This window comes from Ovis canadensis, chromosome 18, assembly GCF_042477335.2.
Source record: "Ovis canadensis isolate MfBH-ARS-UI-01 breed Bighorn chromosome 18, ARS-UI_OviCan_v2, whole genome shotgun sequence".
In the NCBI taxonomy this organism is placed as follows: Eukaryota; Metazoa; Chordata; class Mammalia; order Artiodactyla; family Bovidae; genus Ovis; species Ovis canadensis.
Genome location: NC_091262.1, coordinates 80,784,268 through 80,802,766, shown reverse-complemented (window position 1 = coordinate 80,802,766; position 18,499 = coordinate 80,784,268). Strand labels below are relative to the sequence as shown.

Sequence of the window (18,499 nt, the reverse complement as noted above, 5' to 3'; positions counted from 1 at the left end):
AGTATCAGGACTTACATCAAAGCTGCAAATTTATTTTAGGCATACCACTGTTTAAAAATCCATTACTGTTCATATTCTGTTCTTTACGTCTAAGTCTAGGAAAACCAAGCTAATATTAAAATTAAATTCTGACTCCCAGGATTTTCAAAGGTAATATAATAACAGCAAGAGTTAGTACATACAATCTTCAGTGCAATAACAGCAGGAAGCAACTGGAATGAAGAGGGGGCTGAGACCTGATGCCTGTGACCTGAGGGACACATCGGGAGCACCAGCTAGGGTGAAGATCAGCAACACAGACACTCCCGGCGCCACTACTGATGCTCTGTGTTCACAGCCTCTTTAAATTGTGGAATGCCATCTGTAACATGGGGACAAAAAAGTCCTCTTCCGTTACAGTAAAGGCTGACTGATACAAGAATATGGAAAAGCATTTTAGTCCAATGCTCAACAAATGCTCAACATTCTTAATGTTTAGTTCTGGACATCATAATTTAAGAGGGGCACTGTGATTAAATAGAATATACCCAGCTGTGCAACAGAGATGAAAAAAGACTCCAAAACTGAAGCAAGAGGAAACCCTGGAGGCCACCAGGCAGAGTTAGCTTGGACAGGGACAGCAAAGGTGGCACGAAAACTGAGCACCTAAGACCCAAAGGGAAGCAAACTTACTCAGCAGAGATCAGAAAACAAAGCTTAAAAATCACATGGACACAGATTTTCAGCTCTGTTAGAAGCAACAATATGTTTGAGCAAATGATCAAAGGGATAAAGCCAACAGGAAATACGAACAGGACTTCCTTCCCCAGCACAGCAGGGCATCAGAAGCACCAACACCCCTCCTTCTGCTCTTGCTTCTTCCATGACACACTCCTCACGCAGTAGCCTGATGGAGGCAAAACTAAGATGCTCTAAAAACCAGATTAGATTTGAGATTACTTTATTCTTGCTAAATTTAGCATTACTAAGAGCAGTTGAATTTCCTGTGCTCCACAGAGGGTACTGCATTTTAAAAGAAGATCCTTTTTGGTCAAAATTAACCGTTTCTTTACCATATGAGCTCTCTGCATCTTAAATGTGCAAACATGCGTGTCACCTGTGTAAGAGGGGTACACTCAATGTGCATCACCTCTAACTCTTACATGATGGAGGAAACCTGCTGACACGACTGTGAAGCACAACCTGGGAAATTCCGGTCGAAGCCTGAGAGCACAGCCTTCATTCACAATTCAAGTTTCCTGACCAACACTTACCACTGATGTTTTCTAAGCCCTAACACATTTTAGCGCACTGATTCTTATCTGATTTCTTTCAAAGAGCCCTTGAAAACCCCAGTTTTCTCCAGGAAAACATATATAAACCCCACCCCCCAAAAAGGCATGTGATTTCTGAGTTCACAAATCCCCATAAATTTCATCCATAGACAACCCCACACACACTGAATAATTCTCAAAGAGGGGAATTTAGAGTTTTTTCTGTCTTTAAAGCTATGACAAAAACAAAAACTTTGAAAACAGCAAAGACTTATGGCAATATATCAAATATAAAATTATTCTTGCCTGATCATCTGAGCAGAGGGGACAGAAAAAGTGAAAAGGCAAAGTTGGGAAATACAATTAATCTCACTCTAGGATCCCCATCCCTTAAAAGAAACCCCAAAGTAGCTCAGAATATTCATGCTCCCAAAATGTAAACACAAAAGAGCCAAGCTCTGCTTCTGACCAGGCTGAATTGTACATCATGAAATCTGTTTTCAATAAACACATGTGCCTTCTGTAATCCTTCCACTAAGGAATCTGTTCAACTCTTCATCTTTATAGATCTATAAATTCCCAGCTGAAGGAGTTATACACTGAATTATCATTTTCTTTCCACTCTGAACCTTTCCTCCTAGTTACTTCAGAATATTAGCTACTTCCGCATTTACATATAAAGTAAATTATGAAACCATACTTTAAGAATCTTTAAATCATTATGACAGGATACAACAAAGAACATATTTTCAGATTCTTCAAATTACTTACTTAAAAAATGTAAAATAAATGTACTATATCTAGAGACTTTTAGCTACAAAGGTAACTCTAAAAGTTTGGAGTAAATAAGAAAGATGGAAGATAAAAGTACTTTAACACTTACATTTTGCTTCTGATAGATTTTGATTAGGTGACCAGACCAGCATTCCAAGATTGTCTCGTTCTTGACTGCGTTTTGCTAGTTTGGCTTGGGAGAAATAAAAAAAGAAAATTCGTATTAAAAATTTAGCAGACATACTACCACCACCACTCTGGTCTGTTTTAAAACCTCAGAAGATGATGACATCACCCAGTCTACTGAAATCTGCCCCAATGGAACCTGCGCATTTAACATGGGCAGGTGTAGGGGGAGTCCTGAAGTTTGCTGAAACATTTCTGCTTCCAAGTCTTTTTCTACCTAAACTTTTATTTATGTAACAAGCACATATGAGGTAGGTGTGATTGCTATTCTCATTTGTGAGGTGAGGAAACAAACAGGTCACTCAGCCGCTGGGAGGCAGACCTGGCTGAGCTCACGCTCAGCCGGGACGGCTACGGCACCTGAGGGTTAGTCACCACCGACTAAGATGCTCCACGCCCAGACGGGGACTCAGAGAATGGAAGCTGATGCAGCATGGGAATCTGCATGTGGCAAGCTGTTCAAGGATTCTTTTCAAACTATGAATTTTTCACGTGCGCTTTGAATAACCTTACCCTTCACTGTCATTAGCGTACTGGTTATTTTAGTGATTTGACAGCAGGAATTCAAAAATTCTTTTAACAACTTTAAGAAAGAACATTATGTATGTGTTTAGTTGCTCAGCGTCCAACTCTTTGCGAGCCCATGGACTGTAGCCCACCAGGCTCTTCTGTCCATGGGGATTCTTCAGGCAAGAATACTTGAGTGGGTTGCCATGCTCTCCTAAATGGGACCTTCCCAACCCAGGGATTAAAGTCACGTCTCCAGCACTGCAAGCAGGTTCTTTACCGACTGAGCCACCAGGGAAGCTTTTTAGAAAGAATAACCAACCGTTTAAAAAGATTTAAATTGAAAAGAAATATGTGAAGTGCATTCAAATTCTTAAAAATCTGTGATACAAAACAGTAGGTCAAAAGGTATACAAATGACATGTACAACTGGACTAACCACAAACAACAGTCAAAAATTAAGATATTATCTTCAGAAGGTACAAAAGACTCAAGAGACAAGAGGCTCACTAATCAGTCTTTAGACTGATTTAGATCCAAACTCATTCATTCTAAAGACATTCTCTTATTTTACCTTTTTTTCTTTAAATAAATTCCTCTGAAACATGATGAAAGTTTTGCAATCTACTTCCAGAAAAAAATTCAACTTAAACACACACACCAATATAAACATACTTTTATAAAATTTATCAAGTCCTGTTTAAGAATTCCTGCTTTTATGAAGTTGCCAGATCTTTTGATCTTATCTTTTATATAAATTTGTATAACAATGTATTCTAGATTTTAATGAATTTATGCACTTTTGCTAAAATCTGTGTGGCAGCTACTTTAAAGAAAACTGATGGAATGGTGGGAAGGCAAGACTATGATGAACAAGGCAAGATTAAAGGTGGAATTTACCTGCTGGGTAGGAACAGGGTGTAATGAACAGGGACACTGGAGTATGATAAAAGATGGGAGTGACTGCTTTTAAGTCACTTTTTTATATGGTTTTTAAATATGGTTCTGACTTTTAGAACAATGTTAAGGCTACACAAAATCTAAAAGTAAAAATAAAGTCAACAAATACTCGTGTGAGGATGGACCAGACATGGAATACGGGCTTTCGGTATTTCAAATAAAAATCCAAAGTCAAAACAGAAATAAAAGAATCCACATTGAGAAAGCAGAATTAAAACTGTTTTTATTCACAGATGACATGATCACCTGTGTAGAAAATCTACTGTACCTACAAAAAGTTGTTAGAATGAATGAGTTTCGGCAAAGTTGCAGGAAACAAGTTGTTTCAACTCAATTTCTATATATGTGTGTAATCAAAAATCAAAATCAAAGAATACCCCTATTTAGTTGATAGATGTGATAGACATGGGCTTCCCTGCCTGCAGTGCAGAAGACCGGGTTTTGATCCCTGGGTCGGGAAGATCCCCTGGAGAAGGAAACGGCAACGCACTCTAGTATTCTGCCTGGAAAATCCCCTGGAGAGAGGAGCCTGGCAGGTTACAGTCCATGGGGTTACAAGAGTCGGACACGACTGAGCGACTTCACTTTCACTTTGGGCTTTCCTTGTGACTCAGATGGTAAAGAATCTTCCTGCAATGCAGGAGACTCGGGTTTGATTCCTGGGTGGGGAAGATCCTCTGGAGAAGGGAATGGCAACACTTGCCTGGAGAAATCCATGGACAAAAAGAGCCTGATGGGCTACAGTCCAGGGGGTCAAAAAGGTTTGGACACGAATGAGTGACTAACACGTCAGAGTGAAGACAAACACTGAAAACTGCTAAATATTTGAGAGAAACTAAAACTAAAGATCTAAGTAAATAAAAAGATATATCATGTATATGGATCAAAAAACTCAAATATTATTAAGGTAGCACTCTCCCCAAAGTGCTCTATAGATTCAACACAATGCCATCAAAATCCCAGTATACCTTTTTGTAGAAATTGACAAACATTCTAAAATTCCTGCAGGAATGGAAAGAACCTAAAAGAGCCACAACTACTTTAAAAAAACAGCAAAGCTGGAGAACATACACAGTCTGAACTGAACTAATCATGAAGATTCAGTAATCAAGACAGTGTGGTATTGGCACATAGAGAAAGGAATGGAACAGAATGGAGTCCAAAAACAGAACCCCTTATATAGGATCAACAGATTTTCCACAAAGGTGCAAAGGTAAAATTCAATGGAGAAAAATAATCTTTTAAACAAATAATGCCTGAACAAATGGATATTCATACTTAGAAAAATTAATAGATCTAGTCTTACTCATATTCAAAAATTTGTTCAAGACTAAATATAAACCCCCAATTATAAAACTTGTAAAAAATATTTTTTATTTTAGGTTTAGAGAGATCTTATTAGATAAACATCCAAAAGCACAATCCATAAAAGAAAAAAGTTTATAAATTGGATTCATCAAAGGTAACAACTTATTTTCAAATTCTACTAAAGGGATAAAAGCCAAGCCAAAGACTAAGAGAAAATAATTATAAACCACATATCTGATAGAGACTTGTATCCAGAATATATAAAGAACTCTCTCAAGACTGAACAATAAGAAAAACCTCAACTGTCAAGAAATGGGCAAAACATTTGAATAAATACCAAAGAAATGGATAGCAAACACATGGGAAGGCATTAAACACCAACAGTCATTAGAGAAAGACAAAACCACATGAGATGTCACAACATACCTACTACAAAGTATAAAGTTAAGAAGACTGACAATGCCCACCATTGGGCCATAATGTAGAGAAATCAGAACTCTCCTAAGCTGCTGGCAGAAGTGTGAAATGGTACTATCCCTTTGGGGGAAAGCCCAGCAAACTTCCTAAAATTGCAGTGTATCCATTTAAAGGAATAAACCTCAGCAATAAAAAGGAATGAACTATTCAGGCACACGGTATGAACGAATCTCAGAAGAATCCTGCTGAGTGAAAGCGTTACAGACACAGAAGGGGAGATGAGAAAGGATTCTGAGGTGCTAGACAGAAACTGGTGCTTACCAGTAAGAACCAACGGGTTTTAGTGTCCACAGACGTACATATGTGTGCATACATAAATACATTACTGATCCCGGTTTGTCCACCTCAAGACTAGACACAATGACAACCTAGTAAGAAAATGAGCACATCTAGCTGTCAAATCTTGGTCTCTAACTACCATTCTACAATAAAGGAAACTAGATCTCCATAGGATAATGGTTGACTCCAGGCCTAGGAGGGCTAGGACAGGAAAAGTGTAAGAGAACCTGGAATATTCTGTTATGCCAGGAGGTAGCATGCATGCTCAGTCACTTCAGTGTATGACTCTTGCAACCCCATGGATCTTAGCCCGCCAGGCTCCTCTGTCCACGGGATTTTCCTCACAAGAATACTGGAGCGTGTTGTCATTTCCTCCTCTTCCCCACCCAGGGATCCAACCTGTGTCTCCTGCATCTCCCGCACTGCAGGAAAATTCTTTACTGCTGAGTCACTGGGGAATCCCAAGCGCTAGCAGAGTGCTCAAAGAATGATGGAATCTATCTACCATGGATCGAATCTGCAACAATCTGAGCAAAATAAATGATCATAATAAAATAATAATCCATAAATCATGAAGTAATAATGATCTATGAGTTCATACTGACACAGACAAATGGACAGCATAAAGGCAAATGAGGCCACAACAGCCAGGTTGAAGCTGGATAACTCCCACCACTCTGCTTTAAGACTCACTATATGAAAGCACAGTATTCAGGCAGTATGGTATTGGTAAACGAGGCACACAGATCAATGGAACAGATGGCAGACCAGAAATAAACCCATATAAATACGGTCAACTGATTTGAAACAAAGATGCAAAAGCAACTCAATGGAGAAAGGGTATGCTTTTCAACAAAGGGTACTTTAATAATCGGAAGGACTTCCTTGGTGGTCCAGTGGTCAAGACTGCGCTTCCACCGCAGAGGGCGCGGGTTCGATCCTAGATCAGGAGCTAAGATCCCACATGGTGTGTGGTGTGACCAAGAAGTATTTTTTTTAATGGATCTCTATATGCAAAAGAAGTGAAACTCGACCTATTCCTCATACCTTACAGAAATTCAGTTCAAAATGGATCTTAAATATAAACCGACTCTGTGCGACCCTGTGGACTGTTCCCCACCAGGCTCCTCCATCCATGGGATTCTCCAGGCAAGAGTACTGGAGTGGGTTGCCATTTCCTTCTCCAGGGGATCTTCCCGACTTAGGGATCGAACCCCGGTCTCCTGCACTGCAGGCAGACACTTTACCCTCTGAGCCACCAGGCAAATATAAAGGTAAAATCTAAAGCTACAAATCTTTTAGGAAAAAACATGAGAAAATCTTCATGAACTTGATTAAGGAAAGCATTCTTAGATATAACACCAAAAGCACAATCCATAAAAGTTAAAAACAATAAACTGAGCTTAACAAAAACTCAGACTGTGAGAGAACATCTGCGAAGCACGGCACCAGACAAGGACTTGTACCCAGATCAGAGAAAAGACATTTAAAACACGACAGTAAGAAAATAACCCAACTTTAAAAATGGGCAAAAGATTTAACAACTGTTTCACCAAAGATGGCACATAAGCACATGGAAAGCAACATCATTAGCCATTAGGGAAATGCAAACTAAAGCCACGATGAGAAACCAGTGTATAACCATTAGCACTTCAGAGATAGATAATACCAAGTACTGATAAGAATAAGGAGCAACTGAAGCTTTCTGACAGTGCTGGGATTGGTGCAAAATGATAAAATCACTCAAGAAAAGTTCTGCAGCTTTAATCAGATACAACTGTATTTAACGAGTGACTCAACAACTCTATCTGACTATATACCCTACAGAGTTAACCTACATGCATGCATGTTAAGTCGCTTCAGTCGTGTCTGAATCTGTGTGATCCTACAGACTGTAGCCTGCCAGGCTCCTCTATCCATGGGATTCTCCAGGGAAGAATACTTAAGTGGGTTGCCATTCCCTTCTCCAGGGAGAGTTAATATATGTTCACAATAAAACCTGCACACAATGGCTTACAATTCACAACTGTCAAAGACTGGGGAAGAAACTCAAATGCCCTTCAAAAAGTAAAAGGTTAAACAAGCTGGAAAGGTTAAACACAGACCAATACTACCTAGCATTCAAAATACATGAACTACTGATAGAGCAGCAACGCGGCCATACCTCAAAAGCTTACACACTGTGTAATTCCATTTATGGGACATTCTGGGATAGGTGAAAACTATAAAGGTAGGGAAGGAATGGAAGGAAGGCTAAGAGTTGTGTGAGGTCATGTTTTGAGGAGATGGAGCTGTTCTGTATCCCAGCTGCAGGGGCGGCTACATGAAACTACACATGCCCTGACACTCACAAACACGGACGCCAAATACCAGTCCCTTTCGCTGGATGCAATCTGAATACAGAAAATGAAAAGAAAGCAGTGCCATTCATTTCTGGACAGACACTGATATCTGCTGAAGGTGTTAACAACTCTGCAGCTGCTCTCTTTTGTTCAGTAGAGCTTTTATTGAAGTGTCATTGATGTACAAGATTTTTATAAGTTATAGTTGTACAACACAGTGATTCACAACATTCTCCTCATTTAAAGTTGATTACCAAGTGTTAAAAACCTTCCCTACCTGGAGGGAAGCTGAAGAAAGACAAGGAAACTGAAATTATCAGTTGCCATCAAGGGAATTCGCACTGCCAGTGGGAATGTACATCGGTACAACTGCTTCAGGGAAAGCTGGCAACGTATGAAGCATAGATACTCTGCAACCCAGCAACCCATTTCTAGATATAATACATGTATCAGCTGCAATGCTTTTCAAAGTGCAAGTTAGGCCAATTTACTGATTGGGTCCTAACCAGCATTTTAAAAAAAAAGAAAGAATAAGAATAGAAAACACCAGCATATTTTTCAAAGCTTTTAAGTACCTGCCTAGAGATTTCTTAACACAGGTGTCAACTGGGCTGGTTGTAACACCAGGCATGGAATCCAGCATTAATCTAGGAGCTATAGCTTTGGCCGTATGAGCTGACATTAAGTAAGGAAGAAACCCTCCATCCTGTGGGTGTGTTTTGTCTAATCACTGAAAGGCCTTATGGGGAAAACTTGAGATTTCTCTGCCTCAACACTGAGCCTCAGCTTCCTCCTGCAGGACCTGCCCTACAAAGTTCACACGTGCTGGGCATCCATGGTCACAGAAGTCAATACCATAAAATAATGTCTACACACTCACCCACACACCACTGCTTCTGTTTCTCTGGAGAATTCTAACATGGATGGTCATTACAACACTGTTTACAGTGCTATAATGTGGCAAAATCTTCAAAGTCCATCCACAGGAACTGGCTGAATCACAGTATAGATATCCAAAGGGACCAAGCACAGAAAAGAAAGGAGTCGAGTGGTTCTTCAAAAGCCTGAACAGAGTCACCGTAACTCAGCAATTCCATTCCTAGGTGTACAGCCCAGAGAAAGGAAAACGTGAAAGTGAAAAGTGGAAGTGTCAGTTGCTCAGTCATGTTCAACTCTTTGTGACACCATCCACGGACTGTAGCCCGCCAGGGTCGTCTGTCCATGGAACTCTCCAGGCCAGAATACTGGAGTGGGTAACCAGTGTGTAGCCACATAAAAACTTGTATACAAACTTTCACAGCACTATTCATAACAGCCAAAAGGTGGAAACCATCCAAATGTACATCAACTGATGAATGAATAAGCAAAATTTAGTCTATGTATATGATGGACTACTATACTGCCACAAGCAAGAATGAAGTATTGATCCATGTTTAGTATAGATTCAACCTGAAATCATATTGAAAGTGAAAGCAGTCTGTCACAAAAAAAGACATAGTATACAATTCCATCTATATGAAATGTCCAGAGTAGGCAATTCTATAGACAGAAAGTAAGTGAGTGGTTGCTAGTGGGGGTGGGGTGGAGCGACTGTTACTGGGCAGAGCATCTCTTCACAGGGCAGCAAGAATGGTCTAAAACTGAGTAGAGAAGGTTGCACAATCCTGTGAACACCCTGAAAACCACGGATTTGTACATTTTAAACAACTAAATTGTACATTTTGTGAATATCTTAATAAAGCCATTATTTTAAAAGTGAGAAAACTTGTTTCTAGCCTAAGTATTTTTTTAATGAGTAAATGAATTAAAATGTAAAAATATCAAACCAGAGATAAGAAAAACCACCTCGTAAATTTAAACAGTGGATAAATCCCAGAAAAGAAGTGGGGGCACTGGAGTGAGAGGAAAAAATGAAATTTGTGCTTTTTGTTCCACATACTTTCTTATTGTTTGGAGTCTCTTCATAAGAATGCATTCAAGTAATACATGATTAAATTCTCTTTTACAAAAGAAAAGAGAATTCATTTAAAACTTACAGAGAATTATTTCATGATTGCAATTTTATATCTCTTATGTTGCTCATTTCCTAAAAACTGGAAAACCTGCACAGATTACTTAAAAAAGAAAACTAAGTATGTTTCCAAAATTAAAGAATTTAGACCTTTCATGGGGAAACCCACTGCAATGGAATAAAGGCAAGCAAAGCCTCACTAAGTTCCAGGAAACGCCGTCTCACTCAGTTTCCTCGTGTAATCACAGGGAGGCACATAGTGCCTAAAAATGTGGGCAACAAACAAACAACTTGAAAACCTACAACCTATTTCTTGTTTACTCTCCTTGACCAGCAGGAGGAAAACAATTTTAAGCTAACTTTCCTTGAGGATTAGCCTCTCAGACTGCCACGATAAAAATATACTCAAAGAGGACAAATACTCAACAAAACACTGTATGCAACAGTTTGCAGACACTGGACTTCAGACACTGCAATTAACAAACACAGAATTATAAACACATATGGAATGCTTAAAGAAACAGAAGTGGGAATCACAGAAATGAGTAAGCAACAAAAGAGCAAACACAAGGACATGTATAACAATGTTAGCCCAAAACCAAAAGCACAAAAGTAAAAATAAATAAGTGGGACTACATCAAAATAAAAGCAAAGGCATTTATCAGCAAAATGAAAAGGCAACCTATTGAAAACCACTGAATCAAAAGAGAAAATACTTGCAAATTTTGGGAGAAAATACTTGCAAACCATATATCTGATAAGTGACTAATATACAAAATAAAAAAGAACTCATACAACTTCACAGCAAAAAAAAAATTCAATTTAAAAATGAGCCGAAGACTCAATTAGACAGCTTTCCAAAGAAGATATATAGGTGGCCAACATGTACATTAAAAAAAAAAAAAGCTCAACATTATTAATCATCAGGGACATGCTATGAGGTGTTACCTGGCACCTGTTAGAATGGCTATTATGAAAAAAGACAAGAAACAACAAGCATTGGTAAGAAGGTGGAGAAAAGGCACACTGTCAGTGGCAATGTAAACTGGTATGGAGGTTCCTCAAAACTTAAAAATAAAGCTATCATATGATCCAGCAATCCCACTTGTCTGAAGAAAAGGAAAGCACTAGGTCAGAAAGATGCATGCACCTCAGCGCTCACAGCAGCAGTGGATGCAGCAGCCAGTGCTGGCAACAACCTCAGTGGGTATCCATGGGTAAAAGAATGGACACACAGGAATACTATTCAACTATGAAAATGAAACGCTGCCATCTGGCACGATCTGGGTGGATCCCGAGGGCAGTACTTAAGGAAAACATGGCAGAGACAAACACCACATGAGCTCACTGATGTGGAATCTGGAAGAGCTCAGACACAGAAAATAGCAGTGCTTACCAGGGGTGGAGGGCGGAACGGGGTGATATCATGAGGGGAAGATCAAAAGGTGCAAACTTTCAGTGCTAGAATGAATAAACCATGGGGATGTAAGGAACAGCATAGTGACTATAATAACACTTTACTACAAAAAATAAACTCAAAATGATTGAAAGACCTAAATATAAGACATGACACCATAAAACTCCTAGAACCGAACACAGGCAAAAAACTCTCTGACATAAATTCATGCCAATATTTTCTTATATCGGTCTCCTAAGGCAAAAGAAATAAAAGCAAAAATAAACAAATGAAACTTAATTAAACCTAAAAGCTTCTGCACAGCAAAGAACACCATCAGTGAAACAAAGAGACAACCTACGGAAAGGAAGAAAATATTTGTAAATGATATGATCAACAAAGTGTTAAGATCCAAAACACACAAACAGTTCACACAATTCAACATCAGATAAAGAACCCACTCAAAAAATGGGCAGAAGATCTAAACAGACATTTGTGCAAAGCAGACATACAGAAGGTCAAGAGGCACATGAAAAGATGCTTAACATTGCTAATTATTAGAGAAATGCAAATCAAAAGTACAACAAGGTATCAACTCAAACCACTAAGAATGGCCATAATCAAAAAGTCTACAAGATAAACACAGATGAGGGTGTGAAAACAGAACCTTCCTACACTTCCTGCAGCTGCTCTGAAAAACAGTATGGAGGCTCCTTAAAAAGCAAAAAATAGGACTTCCCTGGCATTCCACTGGTTAAAACTCCATGCTTCCAACGCAAGTCGAAAGGGTCAGGGAACTAGGATCCCGCATGCTATGTGGTACAACCAAAAAAAAAAAAAGAGCTACCACATGATCCAGCAATGCCACTCCTGGACATAAATCCAGAAAAGATGAAAATTCAAAAAGATACATGCACCCCAATGTTCACAGCAGCACTATTTATAATAGCCAAGACATGAGAACAACCCAAGTGCCCATAGACAGATGACCGCCTTAAGAAGATGCAATGTGTATACAAATCAGTTCAGTTCAGTCACTCAGTTGTGTCTGACTCTTTGCAACCCCTAGACTGCAGCACACCAGGCTTCCCTCTTCATCACCAACTCCCGGAGCTTGTACAAACTCATGTCCATTGAGTTGGTGATGCCATCCAGCCATCTCATCCTCTGTCGTCCCCTTCTCCTCCCGCCTTCAATCTTTCCCAGTATCAGGGTCTTTTCAAATGAGTCAGTTCTTCGCATCAGGTGGCCAAAGTACTAGAGCTTCAGCTTCAGCATTAGTCCTTCCAATGAATATTCAGGACTGATTTCCCTTAGGATTGACTGGTTTGATCTCCTTGCAGTCCAAGGGACTCTCAAGAGTCTTCTCCAACACCACAGCTCAAAAGCATCAACTCTTTGGCACTCAGGTTTATGTTCCAACTCTCACATCCATACATGACTGCTGGAAAAACCATAGCTTTGACTAGACAGACCTTTGTCGGCAAAGTAATGTCTCTGCTTGTTAATAGGTTGTCTAGGTTGGCCATAGCTTTTCTTCCAAGGAGTCAAGTGTCTTTTAATTTCATGGCTGCCGTCACCATCTGCAGTGATTTTTGAAGCCCAAGAACACTGTTTCCACTGTTTCTCCATCTGTTTGCCATGAAGTGATGGGACCGGACGCCACAATCTTAGTTTCCTGAATGTTGAGCTTTAAGCCAGCTTTTTCACTCTCCTCTTTCACTTTCATCAAGAGGCTATTTAGTTCCTCTTCGATTTTCGCCATACAGGTGGTATCATCTGCATATCTGAGGTTATTGATATTTCTCTGGGCAATCTCGATTCCAGCTTGTGCTTCATCCATTTCATATGTGTATACATATGAACACACACTATAGAATATTACTCACCCATAAAAACAGAATCAAATATTGCCATTTGTGGCAACATGGACAGACCTAGAGAATGTTACACTTAGTGAAGTAATGCAGGAAAAAAACATTTTATGGTATTACTTAAATATGAAATCTAAAAAATAATAAAAATCAATCTATATACAAAGCAGAAACAGATTCACAAACATAGAAAACAAACATACTAAAAGGGAAAAGGGCAGACGATAAATTAGAAACATGGGGCTAACATAAAATCTACAATCTACTATACATAAAATAGGTTAGCAACAATGAGGTACTGTATAGCACAGGGAATTATGGGGCTTCCCTGGTGGCTCAGATGGTAAAGAATCTGCCTGCAATGCAGGAGACCTGGGTCGATCCCTGGATCGGGAAGATCCACTGGAACAAAGAATGGCTACCCACTCCAGTATTCTTGCCTGGAGAATTCCATAGACAGAGGAGCCTGGGGGGTTCAGTCCATGGGGTCACAAAGAGTCAGACATGACTGAGTGACTAACACTTTCACTTTCATTTGGGGAATTATATTCACTATCTGGTAATAAACTATAAAGGAAAATAATCTGGAAAAAATAGATACAGGACTTTCCTGGTGGTCCAGTAGTTAACAATCCAGCTGACAATTCAGGGCTCACAGATTTGACCCCTGGTTGGGGAAGATCCCACATGCCAGAGAGCAACAAAACCCATACCCCCACAACTACTGAGCTCCCATGCCACAGCTACTGAAGCCAGGTTCCCCTAGAGCCTATACTCCACAAAAAAGAGAAGTCACCACAGTGGGCAGCTCACACACTGCAGCAAAGAGCAGCCCTCGTTTGCCCCAGCTAAGGGCAATCCTGGTGGCTCAGTCAGTAAAGACTTCACTTGCAAAGCCAGAGACCCGGGTTTGATCCCTGGGTTGGGAAGATTCCCCTGGAGGAGAGCACGGCAATCTACTCCAGTATTCTTGCCTGGAGAATCCTCATGGAGAGAGGAGCCTGGCGGGCTACAGTCCCTGGGGTTGGTTGAAAAGAATTGGACATGACTGAGCGACTAGGCACAGCACAGCCCCAACTAGAGAAAGCCTGTATGCAGCACGAAGACCTAGGAAAGCCAAACATAAACATTACTGTTGTTCAGTTGCCCAGTCGTGTCCGATTCTTTGTGACCCATGGACTGCAGCACGCCAAGCCTCCCTGTCCCTCACTATCTCCCGAAGTCTGCCCAAGTTCATGTCCATTGCATCAGCGATGTCATCCAGCCATGTCATCCACTGACATCCTCTTTTCCTTCTGCCCTCAATCTTCCCCAGCATCAGGGACTTTCCCAGTGAGTCAGCTGTTCATCAGGTGATGAAAACACTGGACCTTCAGCTTCAGCATCATTCCTTCCAATGAGTATTCAGGGTTGATTTCCCTTAAGATCGACTGGTTTGACCTCCTTGCTGTCCAAGGGACTTTCAGGAGCCTCCTCCAGCACCACAGTTCGAAGGCATCAACGCTTCGGTGCTCTGCCTCCTTTACAGTCCAGCTGGCAATACCATAGTCTTGACTATAAGGACCTTTGTTGGCAGAGTAATTTCTCTGCTTTTCAAGACACTGTTGAAAACTTTCCTGCCAAGATGCAAACATCTTCTGATTTCATGGCTGCAGTCACCATCCGCAGTGATTTTGGAGACCAAGAAGAGGAAATCTGTCACTACTTCCACCTTGTCCCCCTCTACTTGCCATGAAGTAAAGGGGCTGGATGACATGATCTTAGGTGTTTGGTTTTTTTTTTAAATTTAAGCCAACCCTTTCACTCTCCTTCACCCTCATCAAGAGGCTCTTTACTTCCTCTTCGCTTTCAGCCATTAGAGTGGTATCATCCACGTATCTGTAGTTGCTGATGTTTCTCCCACCTATCTTGATTCCAGCTTGTAACTCATCCAGCCCGGCATTTCTCATGATGACATCATATAGACTTAACAAACAGGGTGACAGCAGACAGCCCCGTCACACTCCTTTCCCAATCCTGAACCAATCAGTTGTTCCATACAGGGCTCTAACTGTTGTTTCTTGACCCGCATACAGGTTTTTCAGGAGACAGGTAAGATGGTCTGGTACTCCCATCTCTTGAAGAGCTTTCCATAGTTTATTATGATCCACACAGTCAAAGGTTTTGAGGTAGTCGATGAAACAGAGGTAGATTTTTTTCTGGAATTCCACTGCCTTCTCTATGATCCAGCCAATGTTTGCAATTTGGTCTCTGGTTTCTCTTCCTTTTCTAAACCCAGCTTGGACAGCTGGAAGTTCTTGGTTCACATAACGCTGAAGTGCAGCACGCAGGATTTTAAGCACGACCTTCCTAGCATGCGAGGTAAGTGCGACTGTCCGATGATGAGCACATCAGCACCACCCTTCTTGGGAACTGGGAGGAGGGTTGCTCTTTTCCAGTCCTGTAGCCACTGCTGCATCTTCCAGCTTTGCTGACATATTGAATGCAACACCTTGATGGCATCGTCCTTTAGTGTTTTGAAGAGTTCTACTAAAATTCCACTACCATCCTAAAAGCATCCACTGGCTTTATGAACAGCAGTGCTTCCCAAGGCCCACTTGACTTCACTCGCCAGAATGTCTGGCGCTGGGTGACTGTTTGCACCATCGTAGTAATCCAGTTCATTAACATCTTTTTTGAACAGTTCTTCTGTGTAGAGTTTCCATCTCTTCTTGATCTCTTCAGCATCTACTAGGTCTCTATCATTTCTGTCCTTTATTGTGCCCATCTTCGGGGCAAAACGCTCCCTTGATATCGTCAGTTTTCCTGCAGAGCTCTCTGGTCTTTCCCACTCTGTGTTCTCTTCGAGTTTTAGGCACTGTTCACTGAAGACCTTCTCTCTCTCCACGCTGTCCTTTGGGGTGTGCGCTTAGTCATGTACACCTTCCCCTTTCCCCCTTGCTTTCTGCTTCTCTTCTTTAGCTATTTGTGATGCCTCCTCAGATAACCACTTTGCCTTTTTGCTATTTTTCTTTGGGATGGTTTTGTTTACTGCCTCCTATACAATATTACAGACCTCTGTCCATAGTTCTTCAGGAACACTATTTACAAGTTCTAATCCCTTGAATCTATCCGTCATATTCATAGGGCATTTAAGTCGTACCTGGCTGGCCTAGTGGTTTCCCTGTTTTCTTTAGTTTAAGCCTGAATTTTGCTATGAAAAGCTGCTAATCTGAGCCACAGTCAGCTCCAGGTCTAGTTTTTGCTGACTATATAGAGCTTCTCCATCTTCAGCCACAAAGAATGTAATCAATTTGATTTTTGTATTGACCATTTGGTGATGTCCATGTGTAAAGTCATCTCTTGTGTTGTTGTAAAAGGGTATTTGCTATGACCAGTACATTCTCTCGGAAGAATTCAGTGAGCCTTTGCCCTGCTTCATTTGGTATCCCAAGGACAAACTTTACTCCAGGTATCTCTTGACTTCCTACTTTTGCATTCCAATCCCCAATGATGAACAGAACATCTTTTTTTGGTGTAAGTTCTAGGAAGTCTTCATAAAACTGATCAACTTCGGCTTGTTCGGCATTAGTGGTCGGGGCACAGACTTGGATTACTGTGATACTGAATGGCTTGCCTTGGAAATGAACCAGTATCATTCTGTTGTTTTTGAGGTTGCACCCAAGTATTCCCTTTTGGACTCTTCTGTTGATTATAAGGGCTACTCCATTTCTTCTATAGGATTCCTGCCCATAGTAGTAGATTTAATGGTCATCTGAATTAAATTTGCCCATTCCCACCCATTTTTGTTCACTGATTCCTAAGATGTCGATATTTTTTCTTACCATCTCCTGCCTGACCATGTCCAGTTTACCTAGAGTCATGGACCTAGCACTCCAGGTTCCTATGCAACACTGTTCTCAGCAGCATTAGATTTTACTTTCATCACCAGACATATCCACAACTGAGCACTGTTTCCACTTTGGTCCAGCCACTTCATTCTTTCTGGGGCTACTAGTAGTGCTTCTTTGCTCTTCCCCAGTAGCATATTGGACACCTTCAGACAGACCGGGGGGACTCATCTTTCAGTGTAATATCCCCTTCATGGATCACTGCCTTGTCATGGTGAAGGGGCTTGCATAACTCAATGAAGCTGTGAGCCATGCTGTGTAGGGCCACCCAAGACTAATGGGTCATAGTGGAGAGTTGACAAAATCTGATCCACTGGAGGAGGGAACAGCAAACCACCCCAATATACTTCCCTTGAGAACCTTATCAACTGTATAAAAGAACAAAGATCAATAAGTAAATTCAAAAAAAACACACACAATAGAAAACATCAACTAAACTGACTGTTGACTCTGAAAAGATAAAATTGATAGGCCTTTAGATAGACTCATCAAGGAAAAAAAGAGAGCTCAAATCAATAAAATCAGAAATGAACAGAAAAGGTTACAACTGACACCACAGAAATACAAAGGATCACAAGGGACCACCACAAACAATTATATGCCAATAAGATGGACAACTTAGAAGAGACACAGACAAACTCCTAAAAATGTACAATCTCCCAAGACAGAACCAGGAAGAAATACAAAATATGAACACACCAATTACCAGTAATGAAACTGAACAAGTAATTTTAAAAACTCTCAACAAAGCCTAGGACCAGACAGCTTCACAGGTGAATTCTATGAAACATTTAGAGAGGAGTCAACTATCCTTCTCAATCTATTTCAAAAAATTGCAAAAGAAGGAACACTCAACTCAGTGAGGCCAGAATCATTCTGATGCCAAAACCAAACAAAGATATCACACACACACACAAAATAAAATTATAGGCCAATATCACTGTCACAAAAATCCTCAACACACTATTAGCAAACCAAGCTCAACAATAAACCAAAAGGATCATAAACTATGAGCAAGTGGGATTTATCCTAGGTGTACAAGGATGGTTCACTATCTGCAAATCAATCAATGCAGTACACTCCATTAACAAACTGAATAAAAAAATCAAATCATCATCTCAAAAGATGCAGACAAAGCTACGGACAAAATTCAACATATATTTATGACAAAAACTCTCAACAAAGTGGGTACAGAGGAACCATACATCACCATAATAAAGGTCACATATGACAAGCACACAG

The 18,499-nt window shown here is 40.4% G+C and overlaps 1 protein-coding gene across 2 annotated transcripts in view; it reads right to left on the bottom strand.

Annotated features, from left to right (window-relative positions):
* Positions 1-18,499, bottom strand: part of RCOR1 (REST corepressor 1) — a 129,421-nt gene that overhangs the window by 44,262 nt on the left and 66,660 nt on the right. For both annotated transcript variants that reach the window (XR_011250390.1, XM_069559850.1), the window contains exon 3: positions 2,137-2,220. Coding sequence is in view for 1 of the 2 variants with exons in the window: in XM_069559850.1 (XP_069415951.1) it covers positions 2,137-2,220 (84 nt within the window). In the remaining variant the exon portion in view is untranslated. The remainder of the gene's footprint in view (positions 1-2,136; positions 2,221-18,499) is intronic.